Source organism: Hemiscyllium ocellatum, chromosome X, assembly GCF_020745735.1.
Source record: "Hemiscyllium ocellatum isolate sHemOce1 chromosome X, sHemOce1.pat.X.cur, whole genome shotgun sequence".
Taxonomy (NCBI): Eukaryota; Metazoa; Chordata; class Chondrichthyes; order Orectolobiformes; family Hemiscylliidae; genus Hemiscyllium; species Hemiscyllium ocellatum.
The window spans coordinates 1,471,131-1,493,723 of NC_083453.1; the positions used below are offsets into that span (position 1 = coordinate 1,471,131).

Here is a 22,593-nt window from a genome sequence, read left to right on the forward strand (position 1 = left end):
ATCAATGCCAAAGGCTCGGCAATCTCCTCCCTGGTTTCCCAGAGGATCCTCGGATAAATCCCATCCGGCCCTGGGGACTTAGCTATTTTCACACTCTGCAGGATTTCTAACACCTCTTCCTTGTGAACCTCAATCCCACCTCGTCTGGTAACTTGTATCTCAATAATCTCCTCGACAACATTGTCGTTTTCTAGAGTGAATACTGTCGAAAAATATTCATTTAGTCCTTCCCCTATCTCCTCTGACTCCACACACAACTTCCCACTACTATCCTTGATTGGCCCTAACCTTACTCTTGTCATTCTTTTGTTCCTTAAATACCTATAGAAAGCCTTAGGGTTTACCCTGATCCTATGTGCCAACAACTTCTCATGTCTCCTCCTGGCTCTTCTGAGCTCTCTCTTTAGTCTTTCCTGGCTACCTTGTAACCCTCAAGCGCCCTAACTGAGCCTTCACATCTCATCCTAACATAAGCCTTCTTCTTCCTCTTGACCAGAGATTCCACTTCCTTCGTAAACCAAGGCTCCCACGCTCTACTGCTCCCTCCCTGCCTGAAAGATACATACTTATCTAGGACACGCAGTAGCTTTTCCTTGAATAAGCTCCATATTTCTAATGTGCCTATCCCCTGCAGTTTCCTTCTCCATCCTATGCTTCCTAAATCTTGCCTAATCACATCGTAATTGCCTTTCCCCCAGCTGTAACTCTTGCCCAGTGGTGTACACCTATCCCTTTCTATCACTAAAGTAACCATAACAGAATTGTGATCGCTATCACCAAAGTGCTCACCCACTTCCAAGTCTAACACCTGGCTGGGCTCATTACTCAGTACCAAATCTAATGTGGCCTCGCTTCTTGTTGGCCTGTCTACGTACTATGTCAGGAAGCCCTCCTGCACACACTGGACTAAAACTGACCCATCTATAGTACTCGTACTATAGAGTTCCCAGGAGAAAGTGAGAACTGCAGATGCTGGAGATCAGAGCTGAAAACGTGTTGCTGGAAAAGCGCAGCAGGTCAGGCAGCATCCAAGGAGCAGGAGAGTCGACATTTCGGGCATGAGCATTCCTGAAGAAGGGCTCATGCCCGAAACGTCGACTCTCCTGCTCCTTGGATGCTGCCTGACCTGCTGCGCTTTTCCAGCAACACATTTTCAGCTATAGAGTTCCCAGTCAATATTTGGAAAGTTGAAGTCCCCCATGACAACTACCCTGTCTCTCTCACTCCTATCGAGAATCATCTTTGCTATCCTTTCCTCTACATCTCTGGAACTATTCGGAAGCCTATGGAAAACTCCCAATAGGGTGATCTCTCCTTTCCTGTTTCTAACCTCAGCCCATACTACCTCAGTTGACAAGTCCCCTAACATCCTTTCTGCAACTGCAATACTATCCTTGACTAACAATGCCACACCTCTTCCTCCTCAATCCCACCAATTTTCATGTCATCTGCAAACTTACTAATCAGACCATCTACATTTTCATCCAAATCACTTATATATATTACAAACACAGAGGTCCCAGCGCTGATTCTTGTGGAACATCACTAGTCTCAGACCTCCAGTCAGAAAAACACCCCTCCAAAGCTAACCTCTGTCTTCTATTATTAAGTCAATTTTTTATCCAACTGACCAGTTTGCTGTGGATCATGACTTAATCATTTGGACAGCCTACCAAGGGAGACCCGCATCAAATGCTTTAGTAAAGTCCACGTAGACAATGTTCACTGTCCTATCCTCATCAATCATCTTTGTCACTTCCTTAAAAAACTCACACATGTTTGTGAGGCAAGATTTCCCCTGCATAAAGCCATAGGACCATAAGACATAGGAGCAGAAGTTAAGCCATTCGGCCCATTGAGTCTGCTCTGCCATTCAATCATGGCTGATAAATTTCTCAACTCCATTCTCCCACTTTCTCCCCGTAACCCTCGATCCCCTTTACAATCAAGAAGCTATCGATCTCCATCTTAAATATACTCAATGGCTTGGCCTCCACAGCCTTCTGTGTCAATGAATTCCATAGATTCACAAGTCTCTGGCTGATGAAGTTTCTCCTTATCACCACTCTAAAAGGGTCTTCCTTTTACCCTAAGGTTGTGCCCTCGGATCCTAGTTTCTCCTACCAGCGGGAACATCTTCCCAATATCCACTCTGTCCAGGACACTCGGTATTCTGTAATGCTGACTATCCCTAATGAGTTCATTCTTTTCCAAATGTGAGTAAATTCTGTCCCCAAGAATCTTCTCCAATAATTTTCCTATCATTGATGTGAAGCTAATCAGCCTCTAATTCCCTGGATGATCCTGGCTGCCCTTCTAAAACAAAGAAACAACATTGACTATTCTCTAGTCTTCTGGGACCTTGCTTGTAGCTAAAGAGGATACAAAGATCTCTGTCAAGGTCCCAGCAATCTCCTCCCTTGCCTCCTTCAGTATCCCATTGTAAATCCTATCAGGCCCTGGGGACCTATCTGCCTTAATGTTTTTTTAACACACCCATCAACTCCTCCTTCTAAAGATTGACATGCCCTAGAATATCATAATGCCCCCCCCCTAATCTTACGTCCTCCTCCTTGGTGAATACTAATACAAAATATTCATTAAAGACCTCGCCCACTTCCTCTGGCTCCATGCAGCCATTCCTGCCTTTGTCCTTGACTGGACCTACCTTTTCCCTTGCTACCCTCATGCTCCTAGTATATGGATAAATTGCTTTGGGATTATCCTTAATCCTACTTACCAAGGAAATTTCATGGCTCCTTTTAGCCCTCCTAATTCTTTATAAGTTCTTTCCTGCTTCCTTTCTTTAAGGGCCTTGGCTGATTTCAGTTTCTTAAACCTTACATATGTTTCCTTTTTGACTTTGTTAAGATTTGCTAAGTACCCTGCTATAATTTTCTCAATAATAGTTTCTGATATTTTCACAATGACATATGTTGGCTAACCACCCTATAGTTTCCTTTCTATCCCCTTCCTTTCTTGACAAGAGGAGTTACATTTGTTATTTTCCAATCTGATGACATCTTCCCAAAATCTAGAGAAATTTGGAAAATTACAATGAATACACTCACTGTCTCAGCAGGCCCTAAAAAGACCCAGGATGTAGTCCATCAGGGTCCAGGGACTTGCCAGTTTTCTAAAGTTTTTTCTAAAGATTTTTTCAGTGTCCTTTTCCTGGTGAAAGAGAACTTCATACACCTAGGGTGCTCTTTTTAAGAAAGAACGATTACCACATCTTTTGCACATATTCTGTTCTTAATGCTTTATTTTGCATAATTTTGAAAGATCTTTAACTTGCACTGACCATCCATTTCGGAGGTTTCAGCAACCCTGTAAATAACTGTCAAGTGATTGGCTGATAAGTTGATTTTGAGTTCTGTTTTAACCAGTTAAGTGCAACACGATTCAGAAATGATTTGGAGATTGGTGTTGGACTGGGTTGTACAAAGTTAAAAATCACACAACACCAGGTTATAGTCCAACAGGTTTAATTGGAAGCACACTAGCTTTCGGGACGATGCGCCTTCATCAGGTCACCTTTCAAACAATATTTAGCTAAAGTCAATTAGTTTGGCCGAGATGCTCTCATATCTTCCGGACAGTAAAGAAAAAATTAAACCCTTCATGATTGTAGGTAAACACTCAGAATTACACCATTGTTTTATTCATTTATCTAGTCTGATGCCACACCTAATTTTTAGGGAGGGACACAGAGAATTATTACAGTTCATGACTTTGTTTTTGACAGGTAGAAAATGACAGGTAGATTTTATAGCCTTAAGATTCAGGAACTCCTTGCAGCTGTGAAGATTTAGAATACCTCCCGCAACCTGAAACCCACACTTCTTCATTTAATCCTACAATGTGCGCACAAGCATTACATCATTCAAACAACAATAAGACACAAACTACCACCTCTTTTTCATTGAAAATCTGCCCCTCATATATTCCATTTGAAAATACACCCTTCAACTCAGTTAAGCGTCCATTGTATTGCTTTGCATAAACTGTCTTTTTTTTTGTTCTTTGGCTCTACCTTCTCGCACAGCTTCTCCAAAAGCCGAACTAAAATTGTCCAACTCTTGCATGACTGGTAACCAGGACAGTCAAGCTTTTCCAGGAACTTCAACTTGCTGCTGGCTTTGCTATCTCAATGGTAAGTGCTGCAGCAGTAGCACAATCTATCATCTCATTCTTCGTGACACCACATAAAATATATGGCCTTGCTCATCATGCGTGCCACAATATCACCAGGTGACAACACTGGTGCAACTACACTGTGCAAACAGAGTGACAAAACACGTCAGGGACACTGCATTCACATACTTCTCCCTGCAGACTGCTCGAAGGGAGGCTAACAGCATTACACTTAGGCTTAAAAACTAAAATAGCCTGGGCACTCAATAGTAAACTATCTATTGCACGTTCACACATTTAAAATTCATCCCTACGCAAATTTCATAGAATCATCATAAAATCCCTATAATGCGGGAAAGAGGTCATTTGGCCCAGGGTCTACACCAGCCTCCAAAGAGAATCCCACCCAGACCCAGCACCCCCACCATCCCTGTAACACATTTACTATGGCTAATCCACCTAACCTGCACAAATTTGGATTGTGGGAAGAAACCTACGTGCATTTCCTGTTAAACCCTCCTCATCCAAGTTGTCCCTCAGAATACATGCATAAGCCTGAAGCAGCTGAAGCTGAGAAAGCACAAAAATAGAAATAGGCGAATGCAGCCCATTCCTCTAATATAAAACACTATTCATCCAGTCAACGATACAACAGGCTGAATTCTGCACTGCTTCAAGAAATTGGTCAATGAACAAGAGGGTGGGGATTAAAAGGTCAGTTTCAAGTTGCCAAACTTTAACAATTGGACTGCTTCAGGGAACCAGGGCTGGCACCCTCAGCTATAGTAATGATGCAGATGAAAGGACTGAGTACATTGCAAACAATGATGCAAGCAAGTCCAAAGATGTGCAGGCTAAGTGGATTAGCCATGGTAAATGCGGAATAACAGGGTAGGGTTGGGGGCTGGGTTTAGGTGGGGCATTCTTTGGAGGAACAGTGTTTACTCAATGGGCTGAATAGCCTGCTTCCACTGTAGGGATTTTATGTAGAATCAAAGCAAATTTTATGGGGATACTAGGATAGTAACAAAACAAGTTCTGAGGAGGCTACAAAGAGAACGCTTAGGGATATATGGAGGGCAATAATATGCAAAAAAAGAAATGCAGACGTTGGAAATCTGAAACGAAAACAGAAATTGCTGAAGAAACTCAATGGGTCTTGCAGCATCAGCGGACGATAAAAGACAGAGTCCAGTGAGCCAAAAGCTCAAGGCAACTGGGAAATGGCGGTAGTTATGCTGATGATGGTGGCTGGGTGAAAAGGAGTGAGTCCAATAGATGGAGATGGTGCTCAGAGAAAGAAAGGAGAAACAAAAGGGATTGCTGATGGTCATCAAGAAGAGAAATAAATGCCGAATCAGTGCAAACAGCAAGTTTGAATAGTTGAAAATGTGTTGGAAAGAATACATACTGGATCAAATGCGAGAATGGGTAATGAACAAGGAGGGTGCTCACGCTCTGAAACTGTGAAACTGAATATAGAGTCCTAATGTTTATAAGGTATCTCGGCGGAAGATGAGGTCTTGTTTCTCCAGCTTGCATAGAGCTCCCCATTGTCGAAGGGACCACAAAATGAGCAGCAAAGACAGTGGACTAGATTGAATGAAGCGCAAGTAAATCACTGCTTCACCTGGAAGCTGTTTCTGGAGCCTTGGGTAGTGAGAGGGAGGAGGTAAATGGACAAGTGTTGCACCTTTTGCAATTGTATGTGAAGGTGCCATGGAGAGTGTAAGATAGTTTTGGCAAAGGAGAAAAAGTGGACCATAGTGTCTCGGAGGGAACAGTCCTGGAAGAATGCTCAGAAGGGAGGGGATGAGAATATGTACATATTCAGTGGCTCCCTGCTGGAGATGGCAAAATGATAGCTTACAATCCTTTAGATGCAGAGGTTGGTGGGTGACAAGTGAGGACATGGGGATGCTATCGTTGTTGTGGGAGGGAAGTAGAAAGTGTAGCATAGTAGGATATGGGTTGGACATGACTGAGGGCCCTGTCAACCACAGTAGCAGGGAATCCTTGTTTGAGAAAAAACAATGTAGCCATGTTTGAGGTCTCACCGTAGAAGGTGGCACAATCAAAACAAATACAGCAGAGAAACTGGAAGAATGGAACGGAGTCCATCCAAGAAGCAGGGTGTGAGGAAATATAGGCAAAGTAGCTATGGGAGTCAGTAGGTTTGTCCTGTATATTAACATCATATCACATCCCCAGAAACGGAAACCGAGATGTCAAAAAAGGAAGGGAGAAGTCAGAGATGAACCAGGTGGAGGTGAGAAAAGGATGGAAATTGGAGGCAAAATTGATCATTTTTTTCCAATTTCAGATAAAATAACTATACAGATGCCAGTATCCCATTACCAAGTCACACTTTATTTACATGTGGAAAGTCTTTGACACTTATCCAGCTTCCTCAGTCAGCTTTCAGAAAGTGAGAAAGGATATTGGACCCTCCTGTTTTTTATTTTCATTGAATGAGTCAAGTTTCCCAAATAACAGCAGGATGCCAGATGTGTTTACCCCAACACCAAGGTGACTGTTGTGAGTGAATTTCTTCAGGAGTATGTTTTTCTCTTGTTGCCACTGAAATAACTCCAAACAATAGACAATAGGTGCAGGAGTAGGCCATTCTGCCCTTTGAGCCTGCACCACCACTCAATATGATCATGGCTGATCATCCTTAATCAGTATCCTGTTCCTGCCTTATCTCCATAACCCTTGATTCCACTATCCTTGAGAGCTCTATCCAACTCTTTCTTAAATGAATCCAGAGACTGGGCCTCCACTGCCCCCTCAGGCAGAGCATTCCACACAGCCACCACTCTCTGGGTGAAGAAGTTTCTCCTCATCTCTGTCCTAAATGGTCTACCCCGTATTTTTAAGGTGTGTCCTCTGGTTCGGCACTCACCCATCAGCCGGAACATGATTCCTGCCTCCAGAGTGTCCAATCCTTTAATAATCTTATATGTCTCAATCAGATCCTCTCTCAGTCTTCTAAACTCAAGGGTATACAAGCCCAGTCGCTCCAGTCTTTCAGTGTAAGGTAATCCCACCATTCCAGGAATTGACCCCGTGAACCTATGCTGCACTCCCTCAATGGCCTGAACGTCTTTCCTCAAATTTGGAGACCAGAACTGCACACAATATTCCAGGTGTGGTCTCTGTCAGCCAGGGCTCCTGATTGGGGCTGTTAACCTGGTCCAATCAGGCAACTGATTCTATGAGGTCCACCTGGCTACATTAGATATCAGAGGGAAGCAGCACCAATGATGTTATCGATGTACTTCAGGAAGTTATTGGGAGAGTCGAAGTAGGACTGGAATAACAAATATCCCACATCACTCAAGAGACAGGCCAAACTGGGCCCAAATTGGTACACATAGTGACACCTTTGAAATGAAGAAAGTGACAGGAGTTAAAGAAGTTGCTCAAAGTGAGGATGAGCTCAGACAGATTCTTCTGCATTGCAACATTCTTCAAGTCATAGTCATACCTTTCTTTTTTGTTGTGATATAAATTGGGCAAGTGTTAAAAGAAAGGCAGCTGGAGAATAGATTAGATTACTTACAGTGTGGAAACAGGCCCTTCGGCCCAACAAGTCCACACCGACCCGCCGAAGCGAAACCCACCCATATCCCTACATTTACCCCTTACCTAACACTACGGGCAATTTAGCGTGGCCAATTCACCTAACCCGCACATCTTTGTGACTGTGGGAGGAAACCGGAGCACCCGGAGGAAACCCACGCAGACACGGGGAGAACGTGCAAACTCCACACAGTCAGTCGCCTGAGACGGGAACTGAACCCGGGTCTCAGGTGCTGTGAGGCAGCAGTGCTAACCACTGTGCCACCGTGCCACCCAAATGTAGGTAAATGTGAGGATAGGCACTTTCGGCAGGTAGAACAGCTGAATATTATTTAAATAGAATGAGGATTTAAAAATTATTCGAACGCCGAGGAATCTGAATGTCCTTACAAAATTACAGAAAATTAGCACTGATAAATTCGAAGATAATTGGAATCTTGGCTTTTACTGTCAGAGAATGGAGTTTAAAAGTATTGAACTACATTAACTGTCTGCCAGGTCTCTTGTACGGAACAGACCTACACAGATAGTAAACGCAATCAAGATACCAATATTCTCAACTACATCTACCTTTTGCGTTTTTCCTCGACTAGTGATTGACAGCGATTTTGCCCCTCATCACCATGGAGCTGACGTCATCTTCTCGCGACAATGCGTTCGCGGGAGGCAAAGCGGTGAAAGTCCGCCCTACATCTATTGCTATTGGTGACGTGGGCGGCATGCTCGGCAGTGATTGACTGCGGATAACGTCAATCAAGTTCGCGCAGCGGCAGCCTTTCCGCTTCCCGTGTAGTCATGTTGCCAGACGGATGGGTGGGAGCCGGTACGTCATCTGGTTGCTGAACGTGAGAGAGAGGCTTGACCGATAGCTTAAAGGGAAATTCCTGCAGCAAAGGCCAGGTAGGCTGAGCAGACAACTTTATTGTGTGCAGCTGTAGTCTGTGTGTGTGAGAGCCACGGGGAGGGAATATCCAATTCCGAAACGTCAATCCCAGTTCCAAAGAATGGCAACAAAACATTCACAGTGATTGTAGTAACCTCGGAGTTTGTGACAACCAGGCCGTGTTGGAGGAGCCGGCCAGTTCTGTGCCTGCTTGCTGCCCAGAAACTTCTGGCGTGTTAATGAACGTGTGAGCATGCCATTGGAAGTGAATGACATGCGCCGCCCCCGAACTCTCCTCATTGACAGAGTTGGCCCCTCTCTATTCACTGAACTCTTCACCCTCCCATAAAGCATTCCCAGGTCAGATACAGTAAGACAGGTGGATGGATACACTGTGAACTGTTTTCTGTCTCTCCAGGTCTATTAACCAAGCTGAGTTCATCAACCGAAGGTTCATTTTCTGACAGGTTACCCCGAATGTTCATCTGACTTTGGACCAAACAGATTGCAGTAATTGCTTTTGACATATCACTGTGCATTTGTTTAACTTTTGAGATAATCGCCTAAACCCTAATGATTGAAAATGCCTAGGACTTGGTCTGTAAATTAAAAAACACAAAGAAGTGCGGATGTTGGAAATTAAAAAGACAAACACAAATTGCAGGAAAAACCCAGCATCTATAGAGAGAAAGGCGAATTAACGTTTCGGATCCAGTTCTGTATTTGGATCACTGGATCCGAAACATTAACTCTGCTTTCTGTTCACAGAATTCTGGTTGCCCTTCTATGGAAAGGATGTTGTTAAACATGAGAGGGTGCAGAAAAAGATTTACAAAGGATGTTGCTGGGATCGGAGAGTTTGAGGTATGTGGAGAAGCTGAATAGACTGGGTTTTTTTTCCCCTGCAACATTGGAGACTGAGTAACCTGAGGGAGGTTTGCAAAATCATGGACATGGATAGGGTGAATAGCTAAGATCTTTTTCTTGGGGTGTTACAATATTGGCAGATACTGTCTTTCAAATCATGTGTCAAACAGAGCTGTTGTGTCTCTGCTCAGTGCTTCAGGAATACTCAAAACATATATTATTTGAATAGCAGCAGTTTGAAGATTTTGACAAAAATTCATCCCATAAAGGACATCATTAACTTGATTCATAAAACTCCTATCTAGATGGACAGCATGGGAATACTACCACCTACATGTTTCCCTCCGAGCCACTCACCATCCTGACTTGAAAGCATTTCACTGTTTCTTCACTGTCACTGGGTTAAAATCTTGGAATTCCCACCCCAAAGGATATTGTTGGCCTATCTATAGCACATGGATTGCAGTGGTTCAAGAAGGAGCTCACACCCCTTCTTGGGTTACAAGCAATAAATGCTGGCTAGCCAGTGCTGCTCACATCGTACAAGTGAATTTTTAAAAACTAAGTTCACATGGAATTATTGATTGTAAAGTGTTATGACATGTTAGATTTTAGTGAAAATTTAATAAGAACATTGAAGGCAAATCTCTTCATCCATATAAATTGAAGTTTTGTTTGGGTCTCTTGGTGACAGGATGCCTGATCTTTGTAGCATCGTAAGTGCCTTCCGTAACACCTCAGAGAGTTTATCCTTAAGCCAGTAGCAGATACGCATCATCTCCTCTGGCAGGAATGCCAACTGCTGTTATTTTTAAGAGGCAAAATGCTTCGACCACGTCACCAGTTAGAAGTGCACCGGTTTATTGTTCCCTGGCTTTTCCTTACCACCTATCTTAAATAGTGGCACCATATTAGCCAAACTCTAGTTTTCTGGCACCTCACCTGTGGCCATCGATGATACAAATATCCCAGCAAAGGGCCCAGCAATCACTTCCTGAGCTTCCTACAGAGTTCTAGGGTATACCTGATCAGGTCCTGGGGATTTATCCATTTTTATATATTTCAAAACATCCAGCACCTCCCCCTCTAATATGGGCATTTTTCAAGATGTCACCCTCAAAGTCTTTGCACCCTTTTGGGAGAGTCTTGAAAATCTGCCAATGGGTTGATCAGGTTCGATCACCTTGATCGATCAGACCCCAAGTAGCTGTTGGCACGTTGATGTCAGAGTGGCCCTTAGATATGCGTTTTGGTAAGTGCTGGTTTCACGTCGCCTCCTCCAAATAAGAGTGCTAGGCACCACTGTGTCTGGCGAATAACTCAATATTTCTGGCCTGAGGGCAACATTTCATTGTCGCATTCATGTCCAACTTCAAGTGTGTATCGCAGAGTTTGCAGCTATCAGGTTTGTTTGTACACTGTCTGTGAGTGGCTGCAGTCTGTCTGGCATCATGTTAGTCAGGCTGGCTTTCCTTTCCCAGCATACGTTTTAGTTTATGGCCACTTTGTCGAAGTTCATCATAAATCAGTTGTCTTGGGCGACCTGCCCGGCCACACTTCTCTATGTTGAACATCCGAAGCACCCAAAATGGGTTCATCACCAACAGTGGGAGCATCACTGCTGATTGAATCCTGAAGTACATGTCCACCAGACTGGGCCTGTGGCAGGTGATGAGGGAGCAAGAAAGGAAAAGCTATTTGACCTGGTTGTCACTAATGCTGCAGGTACATCTGTCTATAATGATAAAGGGAGGTGTAATGCCCCATAGTTCTAAGCTGCAGTAAATTCAGGCAATGAGGTTTGTAAACTACCAAGATTGATCAATGTGCCAGTTAACTGATTACGACATCAGTGAACTGCTTAACTGGGATTGAGTTCAAACTCCAGAGTCAGTTGTCAGTTTTGTTAGAAATTTGGCCCAGGTTTAAAAACTCCAGACTTAATAATCTCCACCAATTAGATCTAAAAGATGAAGACTGAATTTAACTTTTGAAGATTTCTTTTCCCTGTAGGAACTGCAGTAGTGGGAAATGGAGGACTTCAACTTACACTACAGGTTCTTAAATTGGAGGAGACGAATAAGAGAAATAAGAGAAGTACGAGCAGTACGGCATCAAGAGAGGTACAAACGCATTCTTGTCGATGGAGACATACTGAGGTAATGCTTCCTGTTGAATAAGTACTTTGATAAGTCTATGTGAATGAGTGATAAAGATGCTGTAGTCTGTGATGAAAGACTCGACACGTAGTTTGGTCTAGGGCATTGCAAAGTTGCTGCAGAATGAATTGATGATTTTATGCACATTATTGCAACCAATGACACACTTTTGAAATCCTGTAACTTCACCTGAGTGGCTTAGTTACATGCACATATGCGCAGGTGACATGCTTCACTGTTGAAAGTCTGAACCGCTCGTCCTGGAGAGTTTTCATTAAATATTTATGAGAAGTAAACAGAAATTGAGCCAGAGTTATTGTTCATCCATGCTTTTTTCCTTTGATTTTGGACCTAAATCGAGTTTTGGCTTCGGGATTGCATTTGAAGTTTTTAGGATGCTGCGAAGGTCTGCGATCTGTATGTGAGAAAAACGCTGAAAGTCCATTTTTTGACCATGTCTCTGTGGAAGTGTCCTTTCTGTAAACTCGTGCATATTGCAATTATATAGATTTACACTTTCTCAAGATTGCTCAGTGGTTAGCATTGCTGCCTCTCCGCGCCAGGAACCTGGATTCGGTTTCACCCTTGGGCCTTTATTTGTATGGAGCTTCCGCGGGATCTCCGGTTGCCTCCCATAGTCCGAAGATGTATAGGTTAGGATGATTGGACGTACTAAATTGCCTATTGTGTCCAGGGATGTGCAGTCTAGGTGGATTAGGAATGGGAAATGCAGGGTTGCAGGATGGGATAGGTCTGGATGGGATGCTGTTTGGAGGGTCAATGTAGGGTCAATGTAAACTCAATGGGCTGAATGGCCTTCCTCCATCCTGGAGGAAAAAGGTGGCTAACATGGTCAAAATCAATCGTGAGACTGGATGTTATGGAGATTATGGACAAGCTCACAGAAGTGGTATAGATTACATCTCATTGGCTGAAATTACATTAAGTTCTGTATAAATTAAATACATTAATGCAGATTCTTTGGGCACTAATCTTTCAGTTATCATGGAAACGCTGATGAAGTTGGCTGTTACGTGGCCCCTCGTCCTTTGACCAAGGAGAATCATTATTTTGAGGTACGTGAATCGAAAGGAACTGACTGGTGCTGTGAAATACCAAGCTTTTAAACTGTGGTTCAAGCAAAATTGTTGACCCTGCAGTATGTCTGCAGTCAGACTCGCCCTGTCCTTTAAGTTCTTTTCAGGTCACTTGTCACAATTGAAGAGTACTTTGTAGGGGAATGGGTCTGGGTGGGTTGCTCTTTGGAGGGTCAGTGTGGACTTGTTGGGCTGAAGGGCCTATTTGCACACTAAGTAATTTAATCTAATCAAGTACTCCTGTCTGAGGTGAAGATGATGTCCCCGATGGGTTCTTGTGCATGCAAACATCATTTTACTGGTTAATTTTATAAATAACTGTAGAAAAGTCAATAGAGTGGCTTGTCCTTTAAGCAGATGGCCTGCCCATGTGTGTTTTGCGAAGCAGATCTCAAGAACTGGAAATGGAATCAAACGGAAAGGCAAGGGTTTTAAATTACTTGGCCTTGACCTGCTATTGAGTCAATACATCCTTTTTATTCAAACTAAATGAAATAACTCAGCAAGTGGTATTTGCGGCTTCATTTATCCATTCAAGTTCAACAAATGACCATTTTTGTCATCTGTATAAAGGTTGTTTTGAATAATCTCTAGAAGTCTTTTATGCATGAAGCGAAAAAAATTGTTGTTCTTTTTGGTAAACGGAGCAGCTTGAAAGGTTCCACAAACAGTAATGAAGATGAACTGGTTAATCTACGATTTGATTTTGTGTGATAGGCCACCAGGACAAGTCCCTTTTTTTTCAATATTGCCGCAGGATCTTTTACACCCTGATTTGGTAGATTTGGTTAACAATTCATCCAAAGAGCAGTGCCATTCATAGTGCAATGCTCCTTCAGAACTGCTTTGAAGTGTTACCTAAGATTATGACCTCAAGTCTCTGAAATGAGGCTTGGAATGATGTTCTGACTCAAGTGTATGCTACCACTGAGCCAACCTGGCACTTAGAATGCTGAGAGCAATATATTAAATTAATCAGTGTTCATTTTATCTGATCGTTAGTTACTGCAAAGTCTCGTAATATTCACCCCTCGTTGAGACAAAAAAAAGAGGAAAAAGAAACTAATTCAGGGAAAATATTGTGAAATTTCTCCCTGATTCCTCAAAGCAACAAAAGAAACACCAGGAGACCCATGTTAAAGCACAAAAAGTTCTGAAATGAACACATTTCCTAACTAACCCATTTTCTGCTTTCCTCGCATCTCCCAGTTATTTTTCTACGGATATAAGACTATACAAGGGAATAATCACCTGCATGTGGTTTCAGAAGTCACAGCTTTCATAGACAATGTTACCTTTGATATCCTTCACTATCTTATCTGTTAAAGCCACATTAGTTACTGTTGTAAAGTTTTCAAATTCTTTGTATGGAGACATTCAATCTTACCTTTTTTCTTTGAGGATTTGAATGCCGACTGCCTATTGTTACAGTAAACAATTTGCTCCTTTAAACCTGCTCTGCCATTCAACATGATCATGGTTGAACTTCCACCTCAACTTTAGCTTCTTGCACTATTCCATATCTCTTAAATTGCTTCATACCACTTTATCTTGAACATACTCCATATGTAAGCTACAGTTTGTTGGAGTAGAGAATTACAGCTATTTCCGGCCCTCAAGTCATTTCTCCTCGTCTCAGTCCTAAGTGGCCAACCCCTTTGTCATGGCTAATCCCATGCTCCAGGTTCTTCAGTTAGGAAAATATTTTCTGAGCATCGATGCTGTTGAGCCTCTTCAGTTTTTTTTAGATATTTAAATTGAGCCACCCCTCATTTTTCTAAATTTCAGGGAATGTAGGCTTAGTTGACGCAACCTCTCATCATAGGCCAGCCTCCTCTTTCTAAGACTCAGGCCACTGATTCTTCATTGCGTTCCCCTCAAAGCAAGCTGAAGTATATCCTTTTTAAATATTAATTTATGGGTAGTGGGCATTGCTGCCTGAACCAGTAATTATTACTTACCCTAGTTTCCCTTGAGATGATGGTAATGAGTGGCCTTGTTGAACTGCTGCAGTCCTTGCAGTGTAAGAACACCCACATGTTATGGATGGCATGGTGGCTCAGTGGTTAGCACTGCTGCCTCACAGCGCCGGAGACCCAGGTTCAATTTCTGCCTCAATTTCTGTCTGTGTGGAGTTTGCACGTTCTCCCCGTGTCTGCGTGGGTTTCCTCCGGGTGCTCCGGTTTCCTCCCACAGTCCAAAGATGTGCGGGTCAGGTGAATTGGCCATGCTAAATTGCCCGGAGTGTTAGGTGAAGGGGTAAATGTAGGGAAACTGGTCTGGGTGGGCTGCTCTTCAAAGGGTCGGTGTAGACTTGTTGGGCCGAAGAGTGTGGAAGAGTGTCTAATCTAAGAACAGTACTTTTGAGAAGGGAGTTCTCAGATTTTGATTGGTGATGCTGAAGGAATGGTGGTGTATTTCCAAATCAGGATGGTGTGGGGCTTGGAGTAGCACTTGTAGGTGGCTGCTGCCCTTCTAGGTGGTAGAGGTTATAGGTTTGAAAGATCTGAGGACCTTTGATGAACTTCTGCAGTGTATCTTGTAGACGATACACATTGCTGCTATGGAGCGTCAGTGTTGGAGGGAGTGGATGTTTGTGGGTGTAGACCAATCAAGTGGGCTCTTTTGTCCTGGATGGTGTCGAGCTTCTTGAATGCTGTTGGAGCTGCACTCATTCAGACAATTGGAGAGTATTCCTAACCTGTGCCTTGAAGGTTGTGGACAAGGCTTGGGAAGTTGGCAGGTGAGTTGCTTGCTGTGGTATCCTAGCCTCGGACTCATTCTTGTAGCCACAGTATTTACTTTGTTCATTCAATTCCATTTTTAGTCAGTGGTAACTCCCAGGATGTTGTTATTGCTGGATTCAGTGTTGGTGATGCTATTGAATGTCAAGGGGTGAAGGTTAGATACTCTTTTGACCATTGTCTGGCATTTGTGTGGCTCAAGTGTTACTTGCCACTTGGATATTGCTTTTTGACATGGACTGTTTTATTATGTGAGGAGTTGCGAATGATGTTGAACGTTACACAATCATCAGTGAATATCCCCACATCTGATAGACGAATCGCTGAAGATAATTGGGTCTAGGATACTACCCTGAAGAACTCCTGCAGTGATATCCTGGGAACTGAAATGACTAACCTCCAACAATCACAACCTTCCTTTCTGCCAGATATGACTTCAACCAGTGGAGCATTTTCCTCTGATTCCCTTTGATTATAATTTTGTTCAGGCTCTTCTATGCCCCATTTGGTCAACTGCGGCCTTAATGTCAAAGGCAGTCACTCTCACCGCCTCTCGAGTTCAGATTGTTTTTTCCATGTTTGACTTGATGTTGTGATGAGATCAGGAGCCATTATCTGGTAGATGCCAGTGTTGTAGCTGGAGTGGAAAAGCGTGGCTATGTGAATGACAAGTTCTAGAGCACACATCTTCAGTGCTGTTGTCAGAATGTTATCAGGGCCCATAGCCTTTGCAGTATCTTCTTTGGGTAACGAGTAAAGCTGTACATCGTAGTCAAGACGTGGTCATGAAATAAGTCCACAGAGGCCAGTATCCCATCACCAAGTCATCCTATATTTACATGTAGAGAGTGCTTGACACAGATCCAGCTCCCTGAGAGCCAGCTCTGAGTGAACAGTCTGTTTCTCCTGTTTATATCTATCAGCCAGGACTCCCTGATTAGGGCTGTCAATGTGGTCCAATCAGGCAACACATATTCTATGAGGTCCACATGGCTAACCTCATTAAAATCACTACATCCCTCCCACTCTGAGCCATCGGCCATAGGCCAGTTCTTTTTTTTTTGTAGCTCCTTCTGAGGCATTTTAACACTGGGTCAGGTTCCTCCAACTCTGCCTCTGATATGGGTGGCATGTAACGTACAGTAGCTCATCTCTCGTGATCGGAGTGTCTCAGAAGAAAATTATTCTCTTCAGGCCCATGAAATGACCTATGTAGTCAATCTGCAACTGAGTCCAGACTTGATGCGGCCATTCTCATGAATGTGGGGGAGCTGCTGGCAGTAATTTTAATCCTTGTTGGCACCCTGGGTACTGCCCCAGCAATGCAGCTATGTCTGTATCCAATTCGATCCACCAGACATAACCTCTTGCCAACATTTTCATTTTGGAAACCCCTGGATGACCCTGGTGGAGTTTGCTTGGGGCAATCCTCTATTGTGATCTGGTCTCTCTGGGTCCAGAAAGGTTTCAGTGTTGGTTGTGACAGTTTTGGTTTGCCCCCATCACCGTCAGTTTTGCCAGGACCAGATCTTTCCGCATCTGAAGTCTGATATTATCAGCTGTGACTGGAAGTGTGCCCAGAAAGTTTTAAAACAATACAAACTCTCCCAGTGGCAGTGCTACTGATGGTGTGACTGCCAGCAAGAGGCGGCTCAAGGCACCCGCATTGACTACTTGGCCTACCGGCCGGTGTTCCAACTTGTAATTGCACACGCTTCAAGTTAGACCCCATGATTAAATTTGGCCTGAAGCAATGGGCAGCACTGCCTTGTCTGTCTTAATTAGACCTCGCAGGAGTTTGTGGTCCATTGTTATTACAAATTTGCATCTATAAATGTATTGCGGGAATTAGATTAGATTACTTAGTGTGGAAACAGGCCCTTCAGCCCAACAAGTCCACACTGACCCGCAACCCACCCAGACCCCTACACCTAACACTACAGACAATTTAGCATGGCCAATTCACCTAACCTGCACATTTTTGGACTGTGGGAGGAAACCCACGCAGACATGGGGAGAATGTGCAAACTCCACACAGACAGTCGCCTGAGGCAGGAATTGAACCCAGGCCTCTGATGCTGTGAGGCAGCAGTGCTAACCACTGTGCCACCATGCCGCCCATAAAACTGGGCCAGATAGGGCAGTTACTGCCGTGAGTCAGATTATCTGACTCCAAATCTGATCGCCAAACCTTCTCTGTCTATTTGGGTGTATTTATGCTCTGCATTAGTCAAAATCCTGGATGGAGGCAATGTTGGACCTTCCTCTCCATTGGGCCACCTGTGAGCTCATACTGTCACGATGCTGAATGGGGAGGCATTGCATGTTAATGCCAGATCTCGCTTGGGATTATAGTTTGCCACACCTCAGAGGATGATAGCTGTTTTTTCACTTCCCTAAAGGCTATGCCACCATTTCCAAGGCTGGCCCTTATTTAAGAGTTGAGACATAGGTGCCAGGATGGAGGCCAGCTTATTATGAACTTGCTGTAATAGTTCACCAGCCCAAGGAAAGACCTAAGCTCAAGTACAGATGTGGGAGCCCTCACTTTCTCTTCCAACGGGTGTAACCATTGTTGACTCTATAGCCCAAGTAGGTCACTTGGGTGTCTGGAACCCTTCTAATGCATATGCATGCACTGGGCGAAATGTCTAACAGTTCTATCCAAGTTCTTGATGTGCTCCTTATTGGCCTCCCCAGTTATTAGTATGTCATCTAGATAAATGGCAACCTGGGGTTGACCTTGTAAAATGAAAAATTGCACAGGCTGACAAGACTCCATATGGTAGTCTTATGTATTGGTACAATTGCAAATACAAATGGCTCATGTCCAGTTTCGTGAAGAACAACTCCTTGCCAGCTTTGTATAAATCCTCTCCACAAGGGATTTATATTTATCCAGCTGCGAAAAGCGGTTTACTGTTTGTTTAAAATTCCCACAAAGGCTTCACAACCTGTCAGGCTACACCATCAGCTGGTGCTGCCTATTTCACAAACTCGACTGGTTTGATGATTTCTGCCTTCACTTTTGTCCTTAAAGCAAATGGCACTGGGGGTGCCTTGCAGAATCATAGAATTGTTTCCTGGTTAACATGTAAGCTGGTCTTGGCTCCTTTGATAGTCCGTATGCCTTCCTGAAAAACATTCAGGTATTTCATTAGGACTTCATTCAGGCAGCCATATTCTAATGGAAAAATACTGTTACTAGGTGCATCTTTCACAACCTATATTGCCAACATCACATAGAGATATACAGCACGGAAACGACCCTTCAATCCAACTCATCCCTGCCAATCAGGTATCCTAAATTGAACTAGTCTCATTTGCCAGCATTTGGCTCATTTCCCTTAACCACTTTCTATTCATATTCCCATCCAGATGTCTTTTAAATGCTGCAAATGTACCAGCCTCTACTGACAGCTCATTCAATACATGCACCATCCTCTGTGTGTAAGAGCTGCCACTTAGGTCCCTTTTATATCTCTCCTCTCTCACCTTAAACCCATGCCTTCTAGTTTTGGACTCCCTTAACCTGGGGAAAACACCTTGACTACTCACCCTATCCATGTCCCTCATAATTTTATAAACTTCAATAAGGTCACCTTGCATTCTCCAATGCTCCAGGGAAAATAACGTCAGCCTATTCAGCCTCTCTCTGTAGGTCAACTCCTCCAACTCTAGCCTAATTTCTGCTCCTGTGGTCTTGTGGTTTTAACATCCTTGTAAATCCTTTCTGAACCCTTTCACGTTTCAAGTCTCTGAAGGAGTTAGCTGAAGAGATAGTGGAGCCTTTATTAGTGATGTTTCAGGTATCATGAGTCAAGGGGAGTCCCTGAGGACTGGAAAATTGCTAATGTAACCCCCCCACCCTCCCGGGTTTAAGAGGGGAGTAAGACAGGAAATTATAAGCCAATTAGCCTGACCTCAGTCGTTAGTAAGATTTTGGAGTCCATTGTGAAGGATGGGATTTCTGAGTACTTGGAAGTGCATGATAAAATAGGGCCAAGTCAGCATAGTTTCATCAGGAAAGGTCATACCTGACAAATGTGTAATAATTCTTTGAGGAGCTGATGAGCAGGTTAGACCAGGAGAGCCAATGGATGTTATCTCTCTGGACTTGTACACCAGTCACTAAACTAAGCATGTAGGTGCAGTAGGCAGTGAAGAAGGTAAATAGTATGTTGATCCTCCTAACGAGAGGATTCGAATGCAGGAGCAGAGATGTCTTGCTCAATTGTCGAGGTCTATGACGACGTCTGGAGTATTGTGTGCAGTTCTGGTCTCCTTATCTGAGGAAGGGTTTTCTGGCTGTGGAGGGAGTGCAACAAATGTTTACCAGACTGATTTCTGACAGGACTGATGTATGAAGAGAAACTGGGTTGGTATGAACTGTATTCACTGGAGTTTATAAGAATGAGGGGGATCTCATGGAAACCTATAAAATTCGAACAGGGTTAGCCAGGAAGAATGTTCCCGTTAGTTTGGGGCATCCAGAACCAGACGCCACAGTCTAAGGATATGGGGTCGGCCATTTAGGGCTGATATGAGAAATGTCTTCACCCAGAGAGAGTGGTGAACCTGTGGAATTCTATGCCACAGAAAGCGGTTGACACCAAAACATTGGATGTTTTCAAGATGGTGCTCAGGATACTGAGTTGGATGATCAACAATGATCATGTTGAATGGTGAATCAGGCCCCAAGAGCCAATCACCTACTCCTTCGATTTTTTTTTTAAAGTCCTAAATGAAAGAAATAGGGTGTATAATGAATAAATGTTTTGTTTCTGTTTTCACTATAGAGGTTACAAAAAAACCCAGTAATAACTATGAATCAGGCACAAGCCCAGAGTATGATGGAATACTCCCCGTTTGTCTGGGTGAATGCAGCGCCAGCAATGCTCAAGAAGTTTGACACCATCCACTTGACTGCCACCACATCCACAAACATCCACTCTCTCCTCCGCCGATGCTGAGTAACAACAGCTATTGACCAGATGCCCTGCAAAAATTCTCCAAAGATCCTTAGACAGCTCCATTTAGAAGGACAAGAGCAGCAGATACATGGGAACACCACCATCTTCAAGTTCCCTTCCAAGCTATTCACCATCCTGACTTGGAAAAATATTACCAATCTTTCATTGGGTCAAAATCCTGGAAATCCTTCCTTAATGACATTGTGGGTCTGCCTACAGCACAGGAACTGCAGCAGTTCAAGCAGGCAACTCACCACCATCAGGGATGGGCAAGAAATGTTGGCCCAGCCAGTGATACCCAAGGATTTGGTGAAATTATAATCACTCAGGATGCAAAATTGAGAAAGCAGTTGGAACTATGGGTTCACAAGTCTCCAGGTCTGGATAGACTTGATCTTTGGGTCTCAAAAGCATTGGCTAATGAGCTATTAGATGCAGTTCTGTTAATTTTCCAAAATTCATTAGATGCTGAAAAGGTCCTGATAGACTCTAACAGCAAGTGTAACCCCTTTATTCAGGAATGAAAAGAGACAGAAAGCAGAACTATAGGCTGGTTATCTTGATGTCTGTGAAGTGGAAGGTGTTGGAACAGGTCATTAGCTAGACATTTGGAGAAACGCATGGAAATTAGAAGGAGTCGGTGTGGTTTTGTGATGGAGAAATCACGTTTAACCAATTTATTGGAATTCTTTAAAGCAGTAATGTGCACTGTGAATAAAAGGTGCCCGCTGATGTGCGGGACGTGGATTTTCAGAAGGCATTTCATGAGGTTCAATATAAAAAGTTATTTTACAAAGTGTGAGCCCATGATGTAAGGGGTAAAATGTTAACAGGGATAAAAAGATTGGCTAGCGAGCATTTAACTGACAGGATGCACAAAATAGATCTTTTCCAAATTGTAGAATGTGACAACTAGGGTCCCATAAAGTGTCTGTACTGTGACCTCATTGTTTTTGAAGTTATATCTTGACTTAGATGATAGGACCGAAGGCATGGTGGTGACAAATGTATAAATTACATGAAAATAGTAGGGAAGTACCTTGCAAAGATGGATGCAGATTGATTTACATAGGTTAAGTGAATACGAGAATCTATCAGATGAAGTATCATGTGGTAAAATGCGAAGTTATTCACTTTGGCAAGAAGAAGAAAAAACAAGACTTAATCAGAGAATGACTGAAGAATTCTGAGGTGCAGAGGGATTTAGGTATTCTGGGCAAGAGTCACAAAAAGTAGTTTACAGCAAGTGATTTAGAAAGCTAATGGAATGTAATCTTTTATTATGAGAGGAATTGAGGAAAGGATGTTATGCTTCAGTTACACAGGGCATTGGTGAGACCATATCTTGTATACGTATACACTTTTGGTCTCCTTATTCAAGGAAGGATATATACGTGATGTAGCCAGTTCAGAGGACATTTGATACCGAAAACCAGGTTGCCTTGTGAAGAAAGACTGGACAGAGTGGACTTGGTCTTCTGAACTCCAGTGAAAACAAATGGTGATTTGACTCATAAAATTCTGAGTAATCTTGACAGATTGGATATGGGTGGGTTAGTCCAGAAGTAGGGAACACTGTTCTTAAACTGAGGGGTTGTCTTTTTAGGACAGAGATATCGGGATTTCTCCTCCTATTTCCTCTACCAAGTTAATTTAAACCCTTCACAATCAGAAATGTATGCCATACATATCACAGAATTGCAGAAGTGTTATCATAGAATCCCGAGTACAGATAGAGGCCATTTGATCCATCAAGTCTACACTGACCCTCCAAAAAGCATCCCACCCTATCCCCATAACCTTACATTAACCATGGCCAATCCGCCTACCTGCAAATCTTTGGACTGTGGGAAGAAACCACAGCACTTGGCAGAAACTGAGAGAATGTGCAAATTTCATGCAGTCGCCCAAGATTGAATTGAACCCAGCTTCCTGGTGCTATGAAGTAGCAAAGCTAACCACTGAACCACCGTGTTAGCCTTATGGCATAGAAGAAGGACTATTGTGTCTGCATCAGCACATCAAATTAGCATTTTGACTTTGTGCTGTTCTCTTGCCTTTTGTGTACCCTCACATGTACTAATTCCACATCTATTTGTTTGATTCTCCTATTTCTGTGCTTATGAGTGCATGGTAATGTGTATAAAA

At 43.2% G+C, this 22,593-nt stretch overlaps 1 protein-coding gene across 3 annotated transcripts in view; it reads left to right on the forward strand.

The window, feature by feature from the left end:
- Positions 1–8,533: 8,533 nt before the first annotated feature.
- Positions 8,534–22,593, forward strand: part of spryd3 (SPRY domain containing 3) — a 343,156-nt gene continuing 329,096 nt past the window's right edge. For 2 of the 3 annotated variants that reach the window (XM_060820955.1, XM_060820957.1), the window contains exons 1-3: positions 9,394–9,469; positions 11,486–11,631; positions 12,632–12,707. In XM_060820955.1, coding sequence (XP_060676938.1) covers positions 11,504–11,631; positions 12,632–12,707 — 204 coding nt within the window. In that variant the 5' untranslated portion in view covers positions 9,394–9,469; positions 11,486–11,503. Of the gene's footprint in view, positions 8,623–9,393; positions 9,470–11,485; positions 11,632–12,631; positions 12,708–22,593 lie in introns of those variants that run through there. The other variant, XM_060820956.1, reaches the window with a different exon arrangement.